Raw genomic sequence first — 20,663 nt, 5'->3', positions numbered from 1 at the left:
GGATAAGTCCATCAATGGCTACTAGCCAGGATGGACAGGGATGGTGTCCCTAGCCTCTGTTTGCCAGAAGCTTGGAATGGGCGATGGGGGATGGATCACTTGGTGATTACCTATTCTGTTCATTCCCTCTCGGGCACTTGGCATTGGCCACCGTGAGAAGACAGGATAGTTGGCTAGATGGACCTTTGGTCTGACCCAGTATGGCCGTTCTTATCACACTCACCTCCCAACACATACTTGTATTGTTATTGTTGTTACTTGATACTTCTTTCCAAGTCTGTTGTTTTAGTTTTTTGACTGGTCTATGCATTTCGTAACTTTTATTTCTCTCTTGTGCTTAAATTTAATTCTTTGAGTAGTGAGTTCTAAAATGCCTAACTTGTTCTGGCTGGAGTAATTATCCCTATGGTAACTTTTTAAAAATATATATTATATCTAGCTTTTGTGTTTCTACTGGTGGTGCACATCCGCACATTACCTCGATATGGTGCACATAGCAAAATTCATTCCACATGTGGATGGAAAAAATTAGAGGGAACACTGGAAGTGTCTACTCCGAATATTCAAGTGAGATCTCTGAAAAGTTGCTTAAGTTGTTCCTCCAAAGATATAATCCCTCAATAGTGAGAAGCGAAGATATTAAACACACAGTGACTGAAGTCCAGCAATTTTGCCAAACATGCCTGGGACATGAGTCAATGGGGCCAATTTCTAGCACTTCCAGACATCCCAGGAAAAACAGTGGGAACAAATGCATGTGCGTATAGACATCACAGTGCAAGTCTACATGCTGAATTGGGGAATAGGTCTAAGAATCATTTGTTTCAAAAAAGTAAAAACACAAGCCTTCACTGCTTGAGTTAAAAAAGAGACTCCTTTAACTGTCCCTACTAGAAAGCAGTGATGATACATATGCTGACTAGCTAGTATATTAATGGTCACTAATGATCGAAACTCATAGTCACTGAAAATATGTCAGTACTAAAAAAGGCAAAACAACATAAATATTTACAATATTTACAATAACATTGCACCAGTGTTCTGGATTTAGTCTTTAACCAAATGAAGTATGTTAAATCAGTTATGAACAATTTCCAGAAGTTAGGTATGTTCATGATTTTACCTGCATTAATCAGGTCTGGATCTACCTCATTTTCAAGTGGATAAGGACCCTGATAACAAAACACAGTTTCAATATTTATTGACGATCCAGAACAACACAATATTTTCCTTTATTAATTCTAATGTTTGTGATTCAAAATAAATACACCCATACATTTGGATTTTTCTGTGTGGTACACCATTTTTATTTAGTATGTGCACTGAAACGTACACTAGTCCATGAACAGAGACTGTATGGTAACGACATTGCTGAAGGCTATTATAATCATTAAATGTATGTAGTTTTCCTTGAAGCTACAGAATTTCTTAAAGTCACAGGCATCCAGGTTCAATTTAACAAAACATCACTATAGTAAAATATGCATACATATTATGTTAGTTTAAAATTATGTATGATGTCACAACTAAAAACCTCTTAGAGAGCTTGATCCTGCAAGGTGCTGAGCATTCTGGCACCAATCCAGCAAAGCCCTTTACCAAAGTACATGCTTAGCTTTAAGCTTGTAATCAGTCCCATAACTCCAATGGGACTACTGCCATCTCTCTCAAGTAAGTATGTGCTTTAAATACCTACCTGGGCTTAAGCAAGAATGCTCAGCACCTTGCAACATGACAGCTCGTTGAGCTCAAAGTATAAACAGCTTGTGAAAAAAAAACAAAAAATCAATTTAAGTGCATTACATAAGCCTTCACTGACTCTATACTTACCAAGCCCAGGACTCCATTTTCACTCTGCAGGTGAACTGAAATGTCTGGACTGATGAAGTTGCTGGCCAACAGTGGAATTCCTATGCCTAGATTAGCTGAAGTAAATTGGTCAAGGTACAACTACTGTAAATGAGTAAATTAACAAAATTATATTTGTGCTATGATCAGAATCTCCTTTTTTTTTTAAACACACAAACGGTTCAGCTTTTCATATATATGCCTCAAAGGTTATGCTGAATTATTGTGTCATTTGAACTGCTTAGTTGCTTTCTTTCAGATGCTAACCCATTAATATAACTGTCCAAGCAAGCTTCATTTAATACAGATGGTGCTTACAATTTTCAAGAAATATCAATTAATCACTTGACTCCCAATGAACATTCCAGTCATACCCAGGTAGAACATCTCCTACTGTATGCCTTAACATTCCATCTATTTCAATAGGATGTTAATATAATGACAGAACCACAGGTGCTGTAGTGAACAGTGAAGATAACAAAAAACTTGTGCCAGGAGTAACAGCTGCGACTGCTATTTTATCACAGCAAATCCCATTTCTTTAACCTACAACATAGTTGGAGGATACCATACATGCCGTCTTCAAACTCTAAAGCTGCTCGTCTGATGATCCTCTCTCTCACATTATCTCCTTCCTTCTTTTGTTTGGCTTTTGAGTCTTCAGGCTTTCGGATGGATAATCGCTACAGAGTAAGACATTGTCAAAAACAAACTGTGGGTTAAGATTCCTGTTTTGCAAGACATAAAAGTCAGGCTCATGGGTTCAGTGAGACTTTATGCAAAAGTCTTTTAGGATATTATAGAGATGAAACCAATTGGGGTCTGCAGGAAGTACTGCAAAAAAAAAAACAACCCAAAACAAACAAACAAACAAAAACCCAATAGAATTTAACAACAAATGAAATCCTTTCTATACACATTTTTTCAGTAGCCTACAGAACTTATTAGACAATATTATCCCTGCAATGGAATTCGATACCTTGGCTTTACTATTCTATAAAAGTTATCATGGTTTTAAATTCTATAAGCCTTTTCCACAAGGGATGGTTTGCTGTCAAGAACAGCACTATTCTTCTGAGAAAGTGTCTGTCAAAAATATATTTTCTGCAATTTTGTCCTTTATCTTTTTCCATATTTCAGGACAGTAGGTTTATGTGGGCAGAAGGGATTTTCCCTGATGGACCAGAGGCCTTTAGTGGGAACAGAGTTGTTAAATAAAATCCATGTTTAAATTAAAACATTTATTTTATTCATTTTAAAGAAGCTTTTTTTTTTTTTTTTAATCCATGGCTGCTTCCCCTACAATGGTGGAGCATTTATTGCTGTCTTTGAATCCCAAACTCATTATTTAACTTCCTGCAGGAAATGAAAGTGTTCACAGACTGGCTCCTGCCTTGTGTTGGAGGATTCTTCCATGGAAAAAGGAATGCACGGTACACCAAGGGCATTCCGGCTAGAGAGATCAGGTCGGAATCCAATTAGGCAGGAGCAAACATCGAAAGACAGTAAATGTATGACAAGCTAGCTTCTATTTATTCCTCTCCTTCCTCCCGCTCTGCACCCCATCACCCCCACCACAAAAGGTATAGGAGTATGACTGTCATTTCTGTAACATGATTAGAACAATAACATACCTTCCTTTTCCCAGCACTCTAAATCTGGTTTATATGGGAATCCTTTCCAGACACTCCACTGGAGTAATATGCCTAATCCAATTTATGGTCAAAATGTAGTAAGTAATGCTGGCAGAGCTGGCTCCTACACGAACTACTGTCCACGCTGCCAGTCAAGGTGGCATGTTGGGATGAGGAGGGATCATGATATAGAAGGGGTAGGGTGGAGTGCCATGCCTCAAATTTTATTTTATAGGCTCTGTGTAAGACAGTAAATTAATAACTTTGCAATTTTATTGCTATATTTCTATTTGATGAGATGCATCACTGCTAGGATTATAAAACTCAATGGACCAAAATTTATCCCTGCTGCAACTCTATTGTATATTATATAAAAACTTTTTAAAAGGTGATAAAAAATGGGGTAAGTGCTATGACATGAGGCCTTGTTGTTCTGGCTTAATCTCCTGGTCCTAGGAGGACCCACATTGTAGTGGGCAAATCAGAGAAGAAATCCAAGCAGCATTTGTATGTAGGTGCTACACTGGAAAGAAGGGGCAAGCCCCTGAAGCCAAACTGAAATAACAACAGCATTTTAATCAAAGCAAAATCAATACATTTTGAGAAAGATAAACGCTTGTGAGCGGATGTAATAGACCATGTCTTAAAAGGAGGGAACGGGGTATTAACTGCTGTCTAATACAAAGTGCCCATAGACTAAGAGCTTTGACACATCTGGCTCCAGTCAGATACCTAGGACATACGAAGTTTGAGCAGAATAAACTGGTGGCGAAGCAAGCTGTGATTTATCATCCTGCTTGCGGTGCGCAAAGAGGTTTACCCCAGGGAGAGTTTACTCAAGTAAAAGGGCCTTATGGTTTTCCAGGCCTTTGTGATTTTATGGTGGTCACAGAAATTTGATTTATAGCAGAACAGTCTCGGGAGGACAACTGTTTAATAACAAAAATGGGCAGAAGTCAGCATAACCTTTCCCCCCCCCCTTCATATTTCCCACTCCCACCATAATAACCAACAAATATAGCAAAAAATGTTATTTCTGACTGCAAAGAAATATTACAGGTGTGTCAGAACATACTGCAAGATTGCTGGCCCATGACATTTTTAAGTGTACTTCCAGAGAGCGGACATGCCACAAAGTTGAACCCAGAGACATTGCTCCTGGGAGGGGACACCACAGAACCAAAGCAGGGACAATTTCCTCCAGATTGGTTTTAAGTGTAGCAATGAAATAGCTGCTTTCTTTGTGGTCAGCTAAAATGCTACCAACATGTTCATTAATATTAAAATAATTTTGTAATTTTGTAAATAGATAATGACAATTAAAGGTCTTCTAGTTCTGTAGAGGAATGCAATTAAGTAACAGTTTCTGTTAAAACCAAAAACACCTCCAGGACACTCTGCCACATAAATATGAATATAGGGCCACGTTTTCTCTCCTGGGCCCAGTCTGTACAACCTGCATAGCACTAAGGGGCTGGAACTGGCTCTAGCTGCCAAACCTCCCAGTGGGAGATAACTCTCACCTGCAGTAAAGCTGGCAGAGCCGGCTTCTACACCAACCACTGCCCATGCTGCCACTCAAGGAGGCATGTTGGGATGAGGAGGAAGCATGATATAGAAGGGGTAGGGTGGAGTGCCACGCCTCAAATTTTAAGCTGATATAAGGTTCCTTAGGGACCATAACCAGATGTCCTTAATTAGACAAGCCCAGGCTCCTCTAACTTATGCAGTGATTGGAACCAGTTACTGAAGCTTGACAATTGGGGATCCATAACCATTCCCTCCCCCGCCCCCATCTCCTGCACTAGCTGGAACTTGACACAGTAGAGAATCCATCTCATAATATTTTATCATGGCTACAGTTTAATGGTTGAGCAAAAATTCTGTAATTTATAAAATTTATTCTGGGTCAACACACATAGTGGCTAAGAAGCTGAACTACTTACTTCAATTCTCTTTTCATATTTCTCTCCCTTTATGAGACGATGGACATAGATCTTTGGAATGTGAATATCTTCCGGGGCAAATGATCCTATATCAACAATTTCTTCCACCTGCAGAGAGGAAAAAGAAGAGGGAATATACTCTGTTGAACCAGTATATTCTCTCAAGACATGAAAGACTTATGAGAGATTTAGCAATGAAACTTCCAGATACTCAAAGCAGAGTAGCTCAAATCTACCCAAGAAGAGGCAGAGAGTGGGCCAAAATAGTGGAATGGCCTCAAAATAAGTGAGTCTAAAATTGCATGCCTACCTCTTACACATGGAGGGAATGCCAACATTTTTGTGTAAAGGATATTTCCACATGCATTTCTGAATAATTATGTTTCTAGCTGCCCAGTTTGCACATACAAATATTTCCTGCACACCCACATGAGAATTCTTTGCACATACAAAATAATAAGCACAAAATGGAGAAAAATAAAATTTTGGTAGCAAAAGAGGTACAAAATGAAAATGTACAATTTTAGGCATATAAATCTGGAGATCAGGTTCAGACCACTTTGAAAGTACTTCAAGATGTGCTGTTCTGTAGGAAGTCACTAGAATGCAAGGCTGTACAAAAGAAGTCTGAATATTTATGATGACATGCTGTAGTTAAAAAAAGTTAAATTTCAAGTTCTAAGAAAGTAGTTGAATTGATCAAATGTACCTTTGGCACAAAATTTATATCTGTCTACCCCATGTACTTTAAATGTGGCCTCTTTGGAGCACCTTTTCATACTTTGAAAGGAATTCTTAAGTAATCTAATTGTCACTACAGTTATTCATAGAATTTCAGGGAGAGACTATCTCACATTCATTATATTCAGGTTCTCAGTCAGTTACATTTGCATAGTGTTTTCAATGCATGTATACAGGCACAACATTATAATGTCAAGCAATGCAATGTTCATGATGCTAGATATTCTGTATTCAAAAGGAAATGAAATCATAACAGAGCTAGTCTCCCGAGAACACGTTACAATAGCAACATTAAACTCAATATAAAGGTATCTAAAATAAGCCTAAGGATTCCTAAACAATAAAGACTTATGCAACAGGATACATCAAGGGAGTTACATCATTTACCCAGTCTCTATGATGATCAATCTCAGAGCACTCTCATTGCAAATGAAGAAACATTAAAGTACTTTAAATCCAGGTTAGCATGCATAATTCTCAGATGAAAACAAATCCATGTGCTGTATCTGTTGTCTCTATAAAATCTCATCAATAATAAATTTCATATGGCATCTGTCATACACCCTTTACCCTAATATTCCTTATAGGGTGCCAATAAAAGGCTAAACAAGCTAATAATAAAAAGTAGCAAAGGGAAAGAGGAAATCAAAAGGTATAAACAAGGGAAAGAAGGTATGTTTTCAGATGATCTTTAATTCTTTTCAAAGACCTGTTGAGACAGGAAAACACAAGACTGTTTATATGGCAAGAGCTCTAGGGGAAAAAGGTTCTGGCACAAACAGTAGCAAAACTGTGTGAAGTGACCAGTGCAAGACATTTAGAGGGAGCAATGATAGGAGAAGAGAAAGAAAAGTTCCAAGGTAGGGTGGGCCAAGTCAATTTACTGTTTTAAAAATAAAAAGATTTTATCAGGAACAAAATGGTGCAACAGAATCCATGCACTATCTTGCTAAATCATTGGTCACATTGTCATCTATATTATGAGATGGCAGAATACCTCTGCGATCAAAAATAGGATAAAGTGGAAAAATCCTGAAGAACACAGGTGAAGATTCTCTGTCAGAACAGCAGCTGTTGTAAGAATCCTGGAACAAAATCAAAAAGGAGGAAAAGCAGAAGAAAATTGCACAGACAGTTCAATGCAACTATACATGGAACAGATCATCTGCTACCATCTAGAATCTGAGTCCCATTTTTCTAACTAGTATTTGTCTTTACTTATTAGGTGAAAAAGCAGGCCCAAGAAATATTAATCGCTATTGATTCAAACTCTATTATAAAAGGGCTGCTTTTATTCACTATTATTAAAGGTTAGAATTATTGAACCACATTTTTTGTTGGCATAACTCTCTTGACTTCAATGGAGTTATGCTAACAGAGAATGTGACCCGTATTCTTCTTCCTCAGAAGACTTAAAGTGATTTCTCTAGAGATACCATCTATTGTTATCTATCTCCCCTCACAATCCCCCTTATTATTTGGCATTTATTTTTATCCCATATTTCTTTTGATGCAGCAGTCAACATAGCACAAGCATCAACATTATTTTATGTATGTATTGCCATAAATGTATGTCGCATGTAGACAATAAAATGCACATATTTGCCCTGAAGAACTTAAGATCAAAGACCCCATTTCTTCAAATGGATTCATCCATAGATTCACGCCCATTCTTGTGTTTGTTTGTGAGTCTAGCCCTCACATGTCTACATTAGCCATTTTCTTAAAACTTCCCATTAGTGCAAGCAACGACAGCACAAATGTAGACTAGCTGCCAGTTTTCAACTATCATGCCATCTAACCGCTCAGAGCAGGCTAAGACAACACTACAGTTTATTTTAAGGCTTTACTTCATCAGATATTAGAAATCACAGGAAACTGAGAGGTTATCCATCTTAGCTATACAGTAGAATCTGAGGAGTAACTTCAATCCTGAAGATGGCAGATGGGCTTGGTCCATTTTAGGAGGCCTTCAATTTGTTGTTTAAAGACCCTAAAATTGGGACATTATCGCATCTCCTTTCTGTTAAATAGGTATCTTTGTGCCTGTTAGATATGACCACACAGACCCTGCTTGGGTTCAGATTGAACAAGAATTGGAATAATCTGTCTCCCTTTCAGGCACTGTAGGATCAAATTATTATAGATTTGATAGCTCCAGAGTGCCCACCATAACAGCTGTGAGATAAGCTTGGTTAAACTTGGCTAGAAAGTTCTGATTCCATTGATTCTTCCAGGTAGAGGCAGTCCTATAGAGCAATCCCATCCTTAAACTCGGTGGCAAAACCATGATGTGGAGGGCTTAGTGGACAGAGGAATGATGACTATGTCACAGCTAACTGACAAGCACAAATTTAAGCCATCTGTAGATCTTCAGCAACAATTTGTCTTGCCCTTCTCCGAGCATGAACGTATCTCCAGTTAAAGCATTTACTTACTAATATATTTGGACGGAGTGTATTGGGAGCTCCAGAACCTCCAAAAAAATTATTATTTTGGAGGAAGTTTCTGGCATTTACTCAACCAGTTGGTATCCTTTTATGATTTGCTAGGCCAAAAAACTCTGCCAAAGATTGATAATTTTAAAGTTGCTTGAAACAGAGATTTGGATACACGGCTATCTCTGACCCAATGGAATATAATTGTACCTTATGTTAAAAAACCTACTATAGACCTGAGGCTATGGCTTATTCATCAAAAGACTTTTTTTCCCCCCCAAATATACTTGTCCCCACACAGGCTAACAGTAATGGGCCTCATAAATGCTGACCACTGTTGGACATTAACTCCCTTGGTGCTATATTATCTCATATGATTTACGAGTGTTCCTGTATCAAGAATTCCTGGTATGACGTGGGTCAAGGGACCAATTTTGCATTGGATGCTAACTTGGAGTTCTCCCCCTTAAGTTTAATTTTTGGATATATTCCTGATACCTGGAGATTACCTGGTAACAAAGAGGCGTAATTCCCATGTGCAACTTTGGTCTTGAAAAAAAATAATCCTGCAAAAATGGAAAAGGTGATCCCCACCAAATATTGATTCCCGGCTCAGTGATATGGCTGACCTTGCCAATAATAAATGCCTGGCATTTCACAGAAAGGGAGTGCCCGAAAAATTCAGAACAATTTGGGCTGCCTTTTTAGAGGCTCATGATTCACATAGACCCAGAAGATAGATATGCTGTGTCCATTTACTTTGTGTGTTATGATTAATCTGGTATTTCACTATATTTGTTGTATTTGAAAAAGTTAATAATAGGGCTGTCAAGCGATTAAAACAATTAATCACAATTAATCACACGATTAAAAAAAATGTGATTAATTGCTCTGAAACATTAATAGAATACCATTTATTTAAATATTTTTGGATGTTTTCTAAATTTTTACATATGTTGATTTCAATTACCACACAGAATACAAAGTGTACAGTGGTCACTTTATATTTATTTTTGATTGCAATTATTTGTGCTGTAAAAAACAAAACAAGAGTATTTTTCATACAAGTACAGTAATGCAATCTCTATCATGAAAGTTGAACTTACAAATGTAGAATTATGTACAAAAATAAAACAATGTAAAACTTTAGAGCCTATAAGTCCACTCAGTCCCACTTCTTGTTCAGCCAATTGCTCAGACAAACAAGTTTGTTTACATTTACAGGAGATAATGCTGACGGCTTCTTATTTACAACGTCACCTGAAAGTGAGAACAGGCGTTCGCATGGCACTTTTATAGCCGGCATTGCAAGGTATTTACGTGCCAGATATGCTAAACATTTTTATGCCCCTTCATGCTTTGGCTACCGTTCCAGAGGACATGCTTCCATGTTGATGACGCTCGTTAAAATAATAACGTGTTAATTACATTTTGACTGAACTCCTTGGGGGAGAACAGTATGTCTCCTGCTCTGTTTTACCCACATTCTCCCATGTATTTCATATTATAGCAGTCTTGGATGATGACCCAGCACATCATCAAATCATATATTAAATTAATATATTTGAAAATGTAAAAAAAAAAAAAAAGTCCAAAAATAGTTAATAAATTTCAATTGGTATTCTATGGTTTAACAGTGCGATTAAAACTGTGATTAATCGTGATTAATATTTTTAATCACAATTATTTTGAGTTAATCACATGACTTAACTGTGATTAATCAACAGCCCTAATAAAAAATATAAATATAGAATATATAAATTTAAAAAACCCGACAAACCTTTTGTTGTCCACCAAAGGAAAATAAAGCCTCCATAAATCATAGCTTTCTCTTTTCCTTTTTTGAATAATTACCCTCACAGACCTTTACTAAAGCACCAAGATTACCCATTGCTCACAACTAGTGGCAAAATGCTGAATACTGTTTAACTGCACGTGTGCCCAAGATTATAAAGTCTGAAGTGACTCAGTAATGGTTGTAGGACAAATCACAATGTTAACTAATGTCAGAGTATCATTTTCTTCCACATGTTTAATTTTATTTTTGTTACTTTATTTCAGTTTTTAACAAGGGAATTTCAGTTCTTCCCCTGAAAGTGTAGCCATGGCAACCCCAGAATTTCTGCAGGCCTCCAGCGATGGAGGTACACTATAGTTGAAGGGAACACTGGGATGTGTAGTCCTGATACTGTTGAAGTTTGTAAGGCACTGAATAAGATACTTCACTGTAAACTGGCAACCCAATTTTAAAAGAAACATCCACTCATGCCAAGTCATTTTATAAAAAACAGCCTTTAAAACTGAGTATGCCCACTGTATCCTAATCTTGCTGTCTAATTAGTAGGTTCAAGATGTGCAAAGCCTTTTCAAAAGTTGGAGGTTTTTTTTAAAAACACATCCATAAACACACACACTCATTTGCAGCAGAAACCGGAGCAGGTTTTTTTTTTTTTTTTTTTTTAAATGCTTAACACAAAAGCAACCCAAGCATTTTTAATGTAGTTTTAAAATACTGGTCTTATTAAACCCACTTTTTACTCTAAATTGTGGTTTTGGTTTTGTTTTGTTTAAAGACTACCCTGAAATCTTTCAATTAATCAGAGAAAAGATACAAAAAGATCATGAGGGGCCTAAGTAGCATAAGATGTACACTTGGCCAGATGTAAAAAAAAAAAAAAAAAAAAAATACAAAACCAAAAACCAACAATAGCATAAAGAATAAAATAAAACTTTAGACTGTAAAGGGACAGTCTCATTGAAGCATTTCTTCAACTTGCACTGTGAGGAGACAGGACTAGTAGTAACATTCTAAAGAAAATCCTGAATCGTAAAGAATTTAATTCTGACTCCTGCCAAACTCCCATTCAAGCCAGTGACAGTCAGTCGGTCCATGGCTGGCCTGAATGAGAAGGGTGTTTAAAAATAAACAAACACCAAAGCAATCAACCATTGAGTAATCATCACTTAAATATTTGGCTCAGCATCAGATGCTAGTTGGTGCATACCTAAAATCCGTAATAAATAAAACTGTTGCTATCTGAATATGCGTATGTGAAAAGTGCAGTGAAACATATACATGTTCACCTTTATTAGTCAACTTTCAATCTTAAGAGACCACCACAGAATATAGACAAATGTAATTCATATAATTCTGTTCCAACTTCATTAGCTTCTGATGAAGCTTTCAACTTCATATAGCTACAGATTTTTGTTGGCTCTTTGGGTGATTATTTAAAGTAGCTTTCAATGTATACACAACAAAACAATAACTAAACATTAAAAGAATATTAAGGTTGCAAAGTCAAACACTCAGAAGTTGGAAATGCCAGAATTAAGGTTGCCTGTACAACAATATGATACATTATGATATAGTCTTTAATCATATGACCACATACTGTTTTGTTCCACAAGAACCCTGACTCATTCAACGTGGGTGTTCCAACTTTGCGACTTCTAATCTTCTCTTAATGTCATTTTTTGGATGCAATATCCTGAATTTTTAAAAAAGCCAACAGAACAATATGACATGTGTCATGTCATATGATACCATATTGATCACCACATGGCTCATTAGCAGAAAGACTGTGAGCTTTAGATCTATAGCACAGCCCTCTACCACTTGACCTGAGTAACAGGTTGCAGTGATATGTTGTTATGTCTACATGGATGAGCCACTGAGTGGGAAAAGTGACGAGACATGATCATAGAACTGGAAGGGACCTCAAGAGGTCATCTAATCCATGCCCCTGCACTCAAGGCAGGATTAAGTATTGCCTAGACCATCCCGGACAGTGTTTGTCCAACCTGCTCTTAAAAATCCCCAATGATGGAGATTCCACAACCTCTCCAGGCAATATATTCCAGTGCTTAACCACTCTGACAGTTAGGAAGTTTTTCCTAATGTCCAATCTAAACTGCCCTTGCTGCAATTTAAGCCCATTGTTTTTGTCCTATCCTCAGAGGTTAAGAAGAACAATTTTTCTCCCTCCTCCTTGTAACAACCTTTTATGTGCTTGAAAACTGTTATGTCCCCTCTCAGTCTTCTCTTCTCCAGACTAAACAAACCCATTTTTTTCAATTTTCCCTCATAGGTTATGTTTTCTAGACCTTTAATCATTTTTGTTGCTCTTCTCTGGACTTTCTCCAATTTGTCCACATCTTTCCTGAAATGTGGTGCCCAGAACTGGACACAATACTCCAGTTAAGGCCTAATCAGCACGGAGTAGAGCGGAAGAATTACTTCTCGTGTCTTGCTTACAATATTCCTGCAAATACCTCCCAGAATGATGTTTGCTTTTCTTGCAACAGCATTACACTGTTGACTCCTATTTAGCTTGTGATCCACTATGATGCCCAGATCCTTTTCCGCAGTACTCCTTCCTAGGCAGTCATTTCCCATTTTGTATGTGTGCAACTGATTGTTCCTTCCTAAGTGGAGTACTTTGCATTTGTCCTTACTGAACTTCATCGTATTTATGTCAGACGATTTCTCCAGTTTGTCCAGATCATTTTGAATTTTAATCCTATCTTCCAAAGCATTTGCAACCTCTCCCAGCTTGGTATCTCCCACAAGCTTTATAAGTGTACTCTCTATGCCATTATCTAAATCATTGATGAAGATATTGAACAGAACCAGAATCGATCCCTGTGGGACCCCACTCGTTATGCCCTACTAGCATGACTTTGAACCACTGATAACTCTCTGGGAATGATTTTGCAATCAGTTTTGCACCCACCTTATACTAGCTCCATCTAGGTTGTATTTCCCTAATTTGTTTATGAAAAGGTCATGCAAGACCGTATCAAAAGCCTTACTAAAGTCAAGATAGACCACATCTACTACTTCCCCCCTATCCACAAGTCTTGTTACTCTGTCAAAGGTGTCAGTGGGTTTCACAGCTAGCCATGAGAGGAATGTTGAGACTTAGGACTACAGGGTTCAAGTCTAGGTTCTGCAGGGGAGTATTCTCTAGTGGTTAAAAACTCTTTCCCTTGAGTCCCTGATAAGCCTGATCCCTTCTGCCCTTGTTCCCTCAAGCTGTCCCTGTCCCAGCTCTTGTTCCAATCTCCCCATCCTCTCCCCCACTACTCCATAGCTCCTGTCTCAGTCTTTTCCTCTCCCTACCTCCCCAGCTGCTGCCTCAGACCAGGTCCACACTATAGACTCCCGCTGGTATAGCTATGTGGGCTGGGGTGTGAAGTGGTGGCTGACTGACTTAGTTGTGCTGGCATAAGCCCCTAGTGTAGACACAGCTATCCTGACAAAGTTGCTCTTTTACTGCTTTAGCTTGTTTCACGTATGCAGGGAGCTTTTACATATCAGTACAATGTGCAGCTTTATCAGGGTAGTTTTTTCTACACTGGGAGCATTTTGATGGTATAGTATATTGGTAATCCTGGCAAAGCGCTTCTAGTGCCAGGGCCTCAGTTTCCCCTCCACTATTACTGTGCATTCCAGTCAGACTACTTCCTTCTCCATGCTGTATGGGTGCCAGCCCAGGAGAGCATTGAGAGCACAGCAGAGACAAATTACCTGCCCTCAAATTTCATGCTTGGTGCCAAAGCAACTCCTGGCAGCCAGGAGTAGCAACTGCAGGGAAAGTTTTGTTCAGCCCCTGCAGCTACAGGACAACAAATACTCAGTTGCTTTGTGCAAATGGCCTACATGCAGTCAGGTCGAGCTTTGCGTGAATGCAGCCTGTTCAGTGCAGACCATATGTCTGGATAACTCAGCTGCCAGATACAGACAGCCCTATACCAAGCATGTGGGAACTGTAATTTTTCAGGACTTTATTACTTGTCCAAATTGGGGCACATCCCTGATACCAAGCCAGCTTCACTGCTAAATTTCAAGTCCCTGATTCAGCGTATGGAGGCATTACATAGTCCTATGAATTTAATGTGGACAAAATTCTAAACTCATTCTTGGAAATGGCTGAACTATTTTTGCTAAAACTGTTTTGCAAAACAAAAAAATTCAGCCTGAGGCTACTCCCAGCATGGAATATTTCAGCCTGAGCCATTACAGTTTGGCAAAATTATAAGCAACTGAAAAGTGGTCTTATAATGGAAAATGTTAGTAACCTTAGAATCATAAAACCATAGGTGCCGCTATCAGCTCTGCCTATAACAACATAATAAAATAACATGTATTATGTATAAGCTGAAGTTTAAGTTTTTTCTTACATTTGCAAAACTACATTATGAACAAAAAAATCAGAAATTTTCACTATTAGTGATTAGCACAGATAAGTTACTCCTTTAAATCAACTGAATTACTTGTGTAAAGACTGTAGGAATAGGTCCTAAATATGTTCAAATATGTGCCAGAAAACAGAATGATAAAAGATAGTTATTGTGTTTCTTGCTTAACTTCCTTTTTTTGTCTGGGTTTAATTATGTTTTTTTTTACTGCAAAATTTTCTTTCAGTTCAATCAATCTATGAGAGATTGTTACAAAATTCAGTAATAGATCAATTCCACTTATAGACCATAAGCAACCAACCCTCAAGTGATATGGAGTTGTACTCCAGCAATAAAAAAAGAATGATTACTTTATAAATCTTTTTAAAAAATCGGGCTTTATGGATACAAATCACAAATGAACCTAGTCTGGGTGTAATCAGTTATGTTTTAAAACATGTACTCACTACACACTGTGAAAACGTGTTATTTTGAGACATTTTTCTTATGAAACTCAGTTGGACATTAATCCTATCATTGGAAATTGGAATGGAATAGGCCATTTCTTGCTAATTATAGAGCACACAAGTTTGAAAAATTACTTTTTAGGTTGCATCAAGTAGTTATTTTGAAAATAAACCCAGACACAGAAAACCAATGTTGAAACAGAATCCAAGGAAAAAGAAGCAGCATTAACCTTTTCTGCAAGAAGACTCCACAGTAAGTGGCACTATGAACATCTGCTGATTAAGTTATCTGAACACAGCCACATATTTCAACTCCTTATCCTCCTAAATAATACAGCTGCTCATTAACATAGATCCCACTGGAGAAATAGCCTTTAACTTGCAAATAAAGTTCTATGTTGTAAAAAAGAACCTTGCCCCCACTATTAATTTTCAAAATATACTAAAATGAGAAGACTTTGAGATGATTAGACTGTAAAATAAATAAAGCTGCTAATGATTAAAATGCATCAAGCACTTAATAAATTAATCACAAGGACTGGGAAAAATTAGCTTTTAGCTCAGTGAAAGCAACATTTCTCCTAACTGAAATCATGGAAAAGACCAATCAAAATGGATTGAAATTGTTTTATCACCTTTGCACAGACCATACATTAAAAAGAGACATAATTTAACCAAAGATGAGAATTTAGGCATCATTCTACAAATACATTAGAAGCAAGAGGAAGACCAAGGACAGCATATGCCTGATACTCGGGGTGTGTGGGATATATTATCGGGAGTGTTGAAAGCAAGACATGAGAAGTAATTCTTCTGCCCTACTCCATGCTGATTAGGCCTCAACTAGAGTATTGTGTCCGGATCCAGGCGCCACATTTCGGGGGGGGGGGGGGGGGGGAGAAGGGGAGGGGAGGGGAAGTGTACAAATTGGAAAACATCCAGAGAAGAGCAATAAAAATGATTAAAGGTCTAGAAAACATGACTAAATGAGGGAAGATTGAAAAAAATTGGTTTTGTTTAGTCTGGAGAAGAGAAGACTGAGAGGGAACAGTTTTAAAGTACATCAAAGGTTGTTATAGGAAGGATGGAGAAAAATTGTTCTCCTTAACTTTTGAGGATAGGACAAGAAGCAATGGGCTTAAAATTGCAGCAAGGGCGGTTTAGATTGGACATTAGGAAAAATTTTCTGTCAGGGTGGTTAAGCAACTGGAATAAATTGCCCAGGGAGGCTGTGGAATCTCCATCATTGGAGATTTTTAAGAGCATGTTAGACAAACACCCGTCAGGGATGGCCTAGATAATACTTAGTCCTGAGATGAGGTCAGGGGACTGTACCAGATGACCTCTCAAGGTCCCTTCCAGTCCTATGATTCAATGACTTCATTTCTTGACATTAAACAAACAAATGTTAAGAAACACGACAGGAAGAGGCTGAGATTTTTCACAAAACCTCAACCTCCTAGGCTGCTTTGAACCCTCAAAGGAAAGCTCCAGCTGAGTCAAGAAATACAACCAATTAGTGACCCGACTATGCTGAACTTCTGACATGGTAACAGGCAGAGGATTTATTAACTTGTAATGTTACTGATTTTAAACCTTTCAGAAGGGAGAAAAAAAAAATCAGGCATTTGCCAACTTTTACTGAAAGAGACAGAATGCATATGAATGCTGTATGGTGATTTGTGTGTGTTAGTCACTCTTCTTCTTCATTTATATGGTGATAGATTTTAAATAATACATCTATCAGTATTTGCATTTTTCAGAAATTGAATAGCTCATACAGCTGATACATCATTGATCAAATGAATGGTCTTACTACATTCTTAAAAGTAATATTTTATATTTAAACAAACATTCTTCCACTGACATGCACAGTAAGAAAGAAGATAGCCGGAATTATTTTTTCAAGGTAGAAGTTGGAAAGAAAATAAATAAATTGGGGTGGAGTGAGGGAGAGAAAGGCTGAAATAGTTTCTCAGGGTTCACGACTGAACTGATGAATCTAACCGTAACAATGGAATATTACTAGCAAATATTAAGAAAATGGAAAGTTCATAATGCATCAAAATTCTGTTTCCTGCATGTTGTCAGAGGAGGAGGAAAGGAACAACAACCCACAGGGAAAAATGACAGGAGTCAGGTGTTGTGATAAGCTCACAGCACAAAAGCACAGTAGCCAAAGCTGAAATTGACTTTAAAATATCTTTCTATTTAAAGAAGGAAGTTTTGTTTAGTTGAATCTAATGGAGACACTGCATCCCTTTTGCCTGCAGTAAATGTGAAAAATTATCTTTAGAACATGACATTCAAAAAGTCATAACAAGTAAGAACTCTAATGTTCTGATCATACAAAGTTTTTCTACTTTGTCTCTACTTTAGTTCTATGGGAAATAACAGCTGAACCAAACCATGCTCTTGCTGTCTGGATTTAGTACTGCTAAGTACATCTGCTAGACTGCCTTTGAAAAAAAATTATGATACAATATATATATTGTAGGCGTCACTGCTCTCTCAGTCTAAATTACTAAAAGAGAAATGTAGTTCCTACAGAAATCTTTAGTTTCTTTCAGCACCTTTTGTTTTTATTGTAGTCTGGAAAGTCTAGACTAGGAGAGCAGCTACCTTCATATGTCTCCCCTTTACTGTCAGCTTGCTGGCATGCATCTAAAGTAGATGGAAGTCAGTTGGCCCAAATCCACCTTCAAGGCCTGAAGAAGAGCTCTGTGTAGCTCAAAAGTGCATCTCTCTCACCAACAGAAGTTGACCCAATAAAAGATATTTCCTCCCACACCTTGGCTCTCTAATATCCTGGGGGTGACCTGGCTACACCACCACTGCATATCTCCTTTCATAGGCACGTGCTAGTGCTGTTCATTTAAATATGTCTCCAGTAGCAAGAATGTGGGTATAAGAGAGCCCAGCCTAATCTACTTATGGCACAAAAAACAAACCTGCCCCCCAGACCAGCTGATATTCAAGGTATTTATTGAGGAGTCTTTTCCTCTCCTGTTTGGTCAGTCTGTCTATGGTTTCGGATTTTTTTCCATAGCTCTCAACAATCTTTAGCTAGCCACAGTATGATTCTCTCCAGAGTATGTCTCACCCCAGTGCAATAAATTATTACAAATCCTATAGTAGCAGGAGTCTGCTACTTGTCTCAGCTAGTAAGATTTTTTTCCAGGCAGCCTTGTCCTAGTAGGTTATAGAAGAAAGTAAAAAATTGTCATGTAGTCTATAGCTGGTGGGTTGCTCATTAGCACACCTCATTGAATGGGAATGACAGAGCCAAGCAGAGGGGAGAGATGTGAACAGGTTCATTTTAACAGATGTGAAAGTAGCAGGTTGAACTACTGGCCAGTAGAGGTCTTTCTTCAGTTTGCAGGGGCTAGGACTGACAGAAAGTCATCAAATACAATACAAAAGGCCAAGTTTTCAGCCTATCCTAATCAGGCCTCCATTTTTTCATGCCATCAGTTTTGTTGGAGTAAATTATTGTGAGCATAATTTTGTACCTGCAATTATTTTAGTATGAAGTTTAGATCACTTAGACATCTAAGTACCTGCTGTGCTTGTCACTTCATTTGGATCTCTTGGTGCTCAGGATCTCTGAAAAATCAGCCACTTTGAGAGTCTAGCATTAGGCACCCAAGTCTGAAAAAGTCATTTGCTATTTCCAGATTCTGTGTGTACTAAATATACTCATAAAAATTCAAAATGTAGGTGTGCAAATTACACCTATCAGAGACAGAGCATTTGTAACATGCCACTAAAGAAAAAAAGAAACACAACCTCTAGTCTTTGCTTTTCCTTACTTCAACAAAATAAAATAAAGGAATGTTATCCAATATATTTAAGCTATTGCATGTTAGCCCGGTTTAAAAACAAACAAAAACAAAACAGGGATATGGCTTGATTGTTCTTGGGTCAATGAATTGTTAAACAACTTCTTGTAAAGTGGATGCGTCTCAGTGATTTAATCATAGAAAGTGAACAAAGCAACCCAATATTTGATTCAGAGAAACATATCCATGATTGAAATAAAGTACAATTTCACATTTGGAGGGTGCAGATTTCTCACAGAGACACTCAATGTGGGTTTGAGAAATATAGTGCTAGGTAGTATTTATATGAAAATAACGTACAAAAATCCATCAAATGGGGTGGATAGAAAAAGAGGAAAGTGAATGGCCTCCTTTCAATCTGAGAATATTACAGTGTTTCTACAGTCTCCTACAACAGCAATAAATAGTCTCACTTCAGAAAACCATAATACAAAGACAAGATGTCCTTAATATTCTAATCCTCTATTCCTTCCTAAACTGTCATTTTCCTCACTCAGCAATTACATTTTAAAAACATTTTTAGGTGAGGGTGGAGAGACAGAAAGATTAAAACCTAACTGATATAAGTGCTTATATATTTTAAAATGCTATGCAATGTCTCATAAAATAGTTACTTGGCTGCTGCTTTTCAAATCTTAATATTCTGCCTATCTGAGATTTTGTTTGTTTTGTTTCATGCCCAAATGCAGTAATCCACACTATGGACTAATGGTCTGTAGCATTTCAACCCTGAATGCCATGCCTTTCTCAACTTATACTGGGAAACTGATCTGAAAACACAAAAGTTACCATTTATTTTGTCCCCTCATTACTTTAATGCAAGGAAGCTGATTTAAAGCAAAATAGGTTAAGAAACTCTAGGAATGAGTGACCCCTGCAAGCACCTGGCACATTCCTTCCTGGACCATAGTTCTTCGTAATATGTGGTTTTATGATGTAGACACTGGTGGACTACTGCCTACTGCATCTTGCGCCCCCTGCCCTGCTTGTTTGTGACTGTCACCGCTTCATATGTACATGTTAGCACAAATAACAAACTGGTGAATTACTAACATTTTAACAATCCTTCCTATTTTCAGTGTTTTCCTATAAAAACCACCATGTCTTTTGGCTCATGCACAGCATTGGTAGATTTAAGATAACATATACGATATAAAGTCAATTGTGTAAATGAGCTGTCAGTTCAATTCCCAAGAACAACTGAAATTAGCTTTATAAATAATTAATAATTATAGACTTATCATTATGCACGTCATATTTTGGAGTGTGGAATTGTTTTGACCAGTGTGTATTGATCACCCAAAACTTTCCTGTGTAACTACTTTTTCAGAATCATATTACATCTTGGGAAGTTACGCTATAGGACTCTCGGGGCTCTTTTTCCTTAGAAGACTGTGTTCACTAAATTTGCATATGGATCCCAAAATTAAACACCTGGAGCTTAATGCTCAGAAAGCTCATACTCAGTTCAGAAGGAATCAATTTAAAGAAAAAAAAATCAACACACACACGGAGAAACAAAACAAAAACTTTGAACTCCATTGTCACGTTAGACACAAATGAG

General features: G+C 37.6%; 1 protein-coding gene across 1 annotated transcript in view; it reads right to left on the bottom strand.

The window, feature by feature from the left end:
- The window catches only part of OXCT1 (3-oxoacid CoA-transferase 1), a 128,537-nt gene that overhangs the window by 49,174 nt on the left and 58,700 nt on the right, over positions 1 to 20,663 (bottom strand). Inside the window, exons 8-11 of the mRNA XM_054031401.1 lie at positions 5,429 to 5,536; positions 2,417 to 2,531; positions 1,831 to 1,925; positions 1,124 to 1,172 (exon numbers count right to left, since the gene is read on the bottom strand). Coding sequence (XP_053887376.1) covers positions 1,124 to 1,172; positions 1,831 to 1,925; positions 2,417 to 2,531; positions 5,429 to 5,536 — 367 coding nt within the window. The remainder of the gene's footprint in view (positions 1 to 1,123; positions 1,173 to 1,830; positions 1,926 to 2,416; positions 2,532 to 5,428; positions 5,537 to 20,663) is intronic.

Source organism: Malaclemys terrapin, chromosome 6 (assembly GCF_027887155.1).
Source record: "Malaclemys terrapin pileata isolate rMalTer1 chromosome 6, rMalTer1.hap1, whole genome shotgun sequence".
Lineage (NCBI taxonomy): Eukaryota > Metazoa > Chordata > Testudines > Emydidae > Malaclemys > Malaclemys terrapin.
Note: the sequence above shows the minus strand (reverse complement) of the source record. Positions and strands in the feature narration are given on the sequence as shown.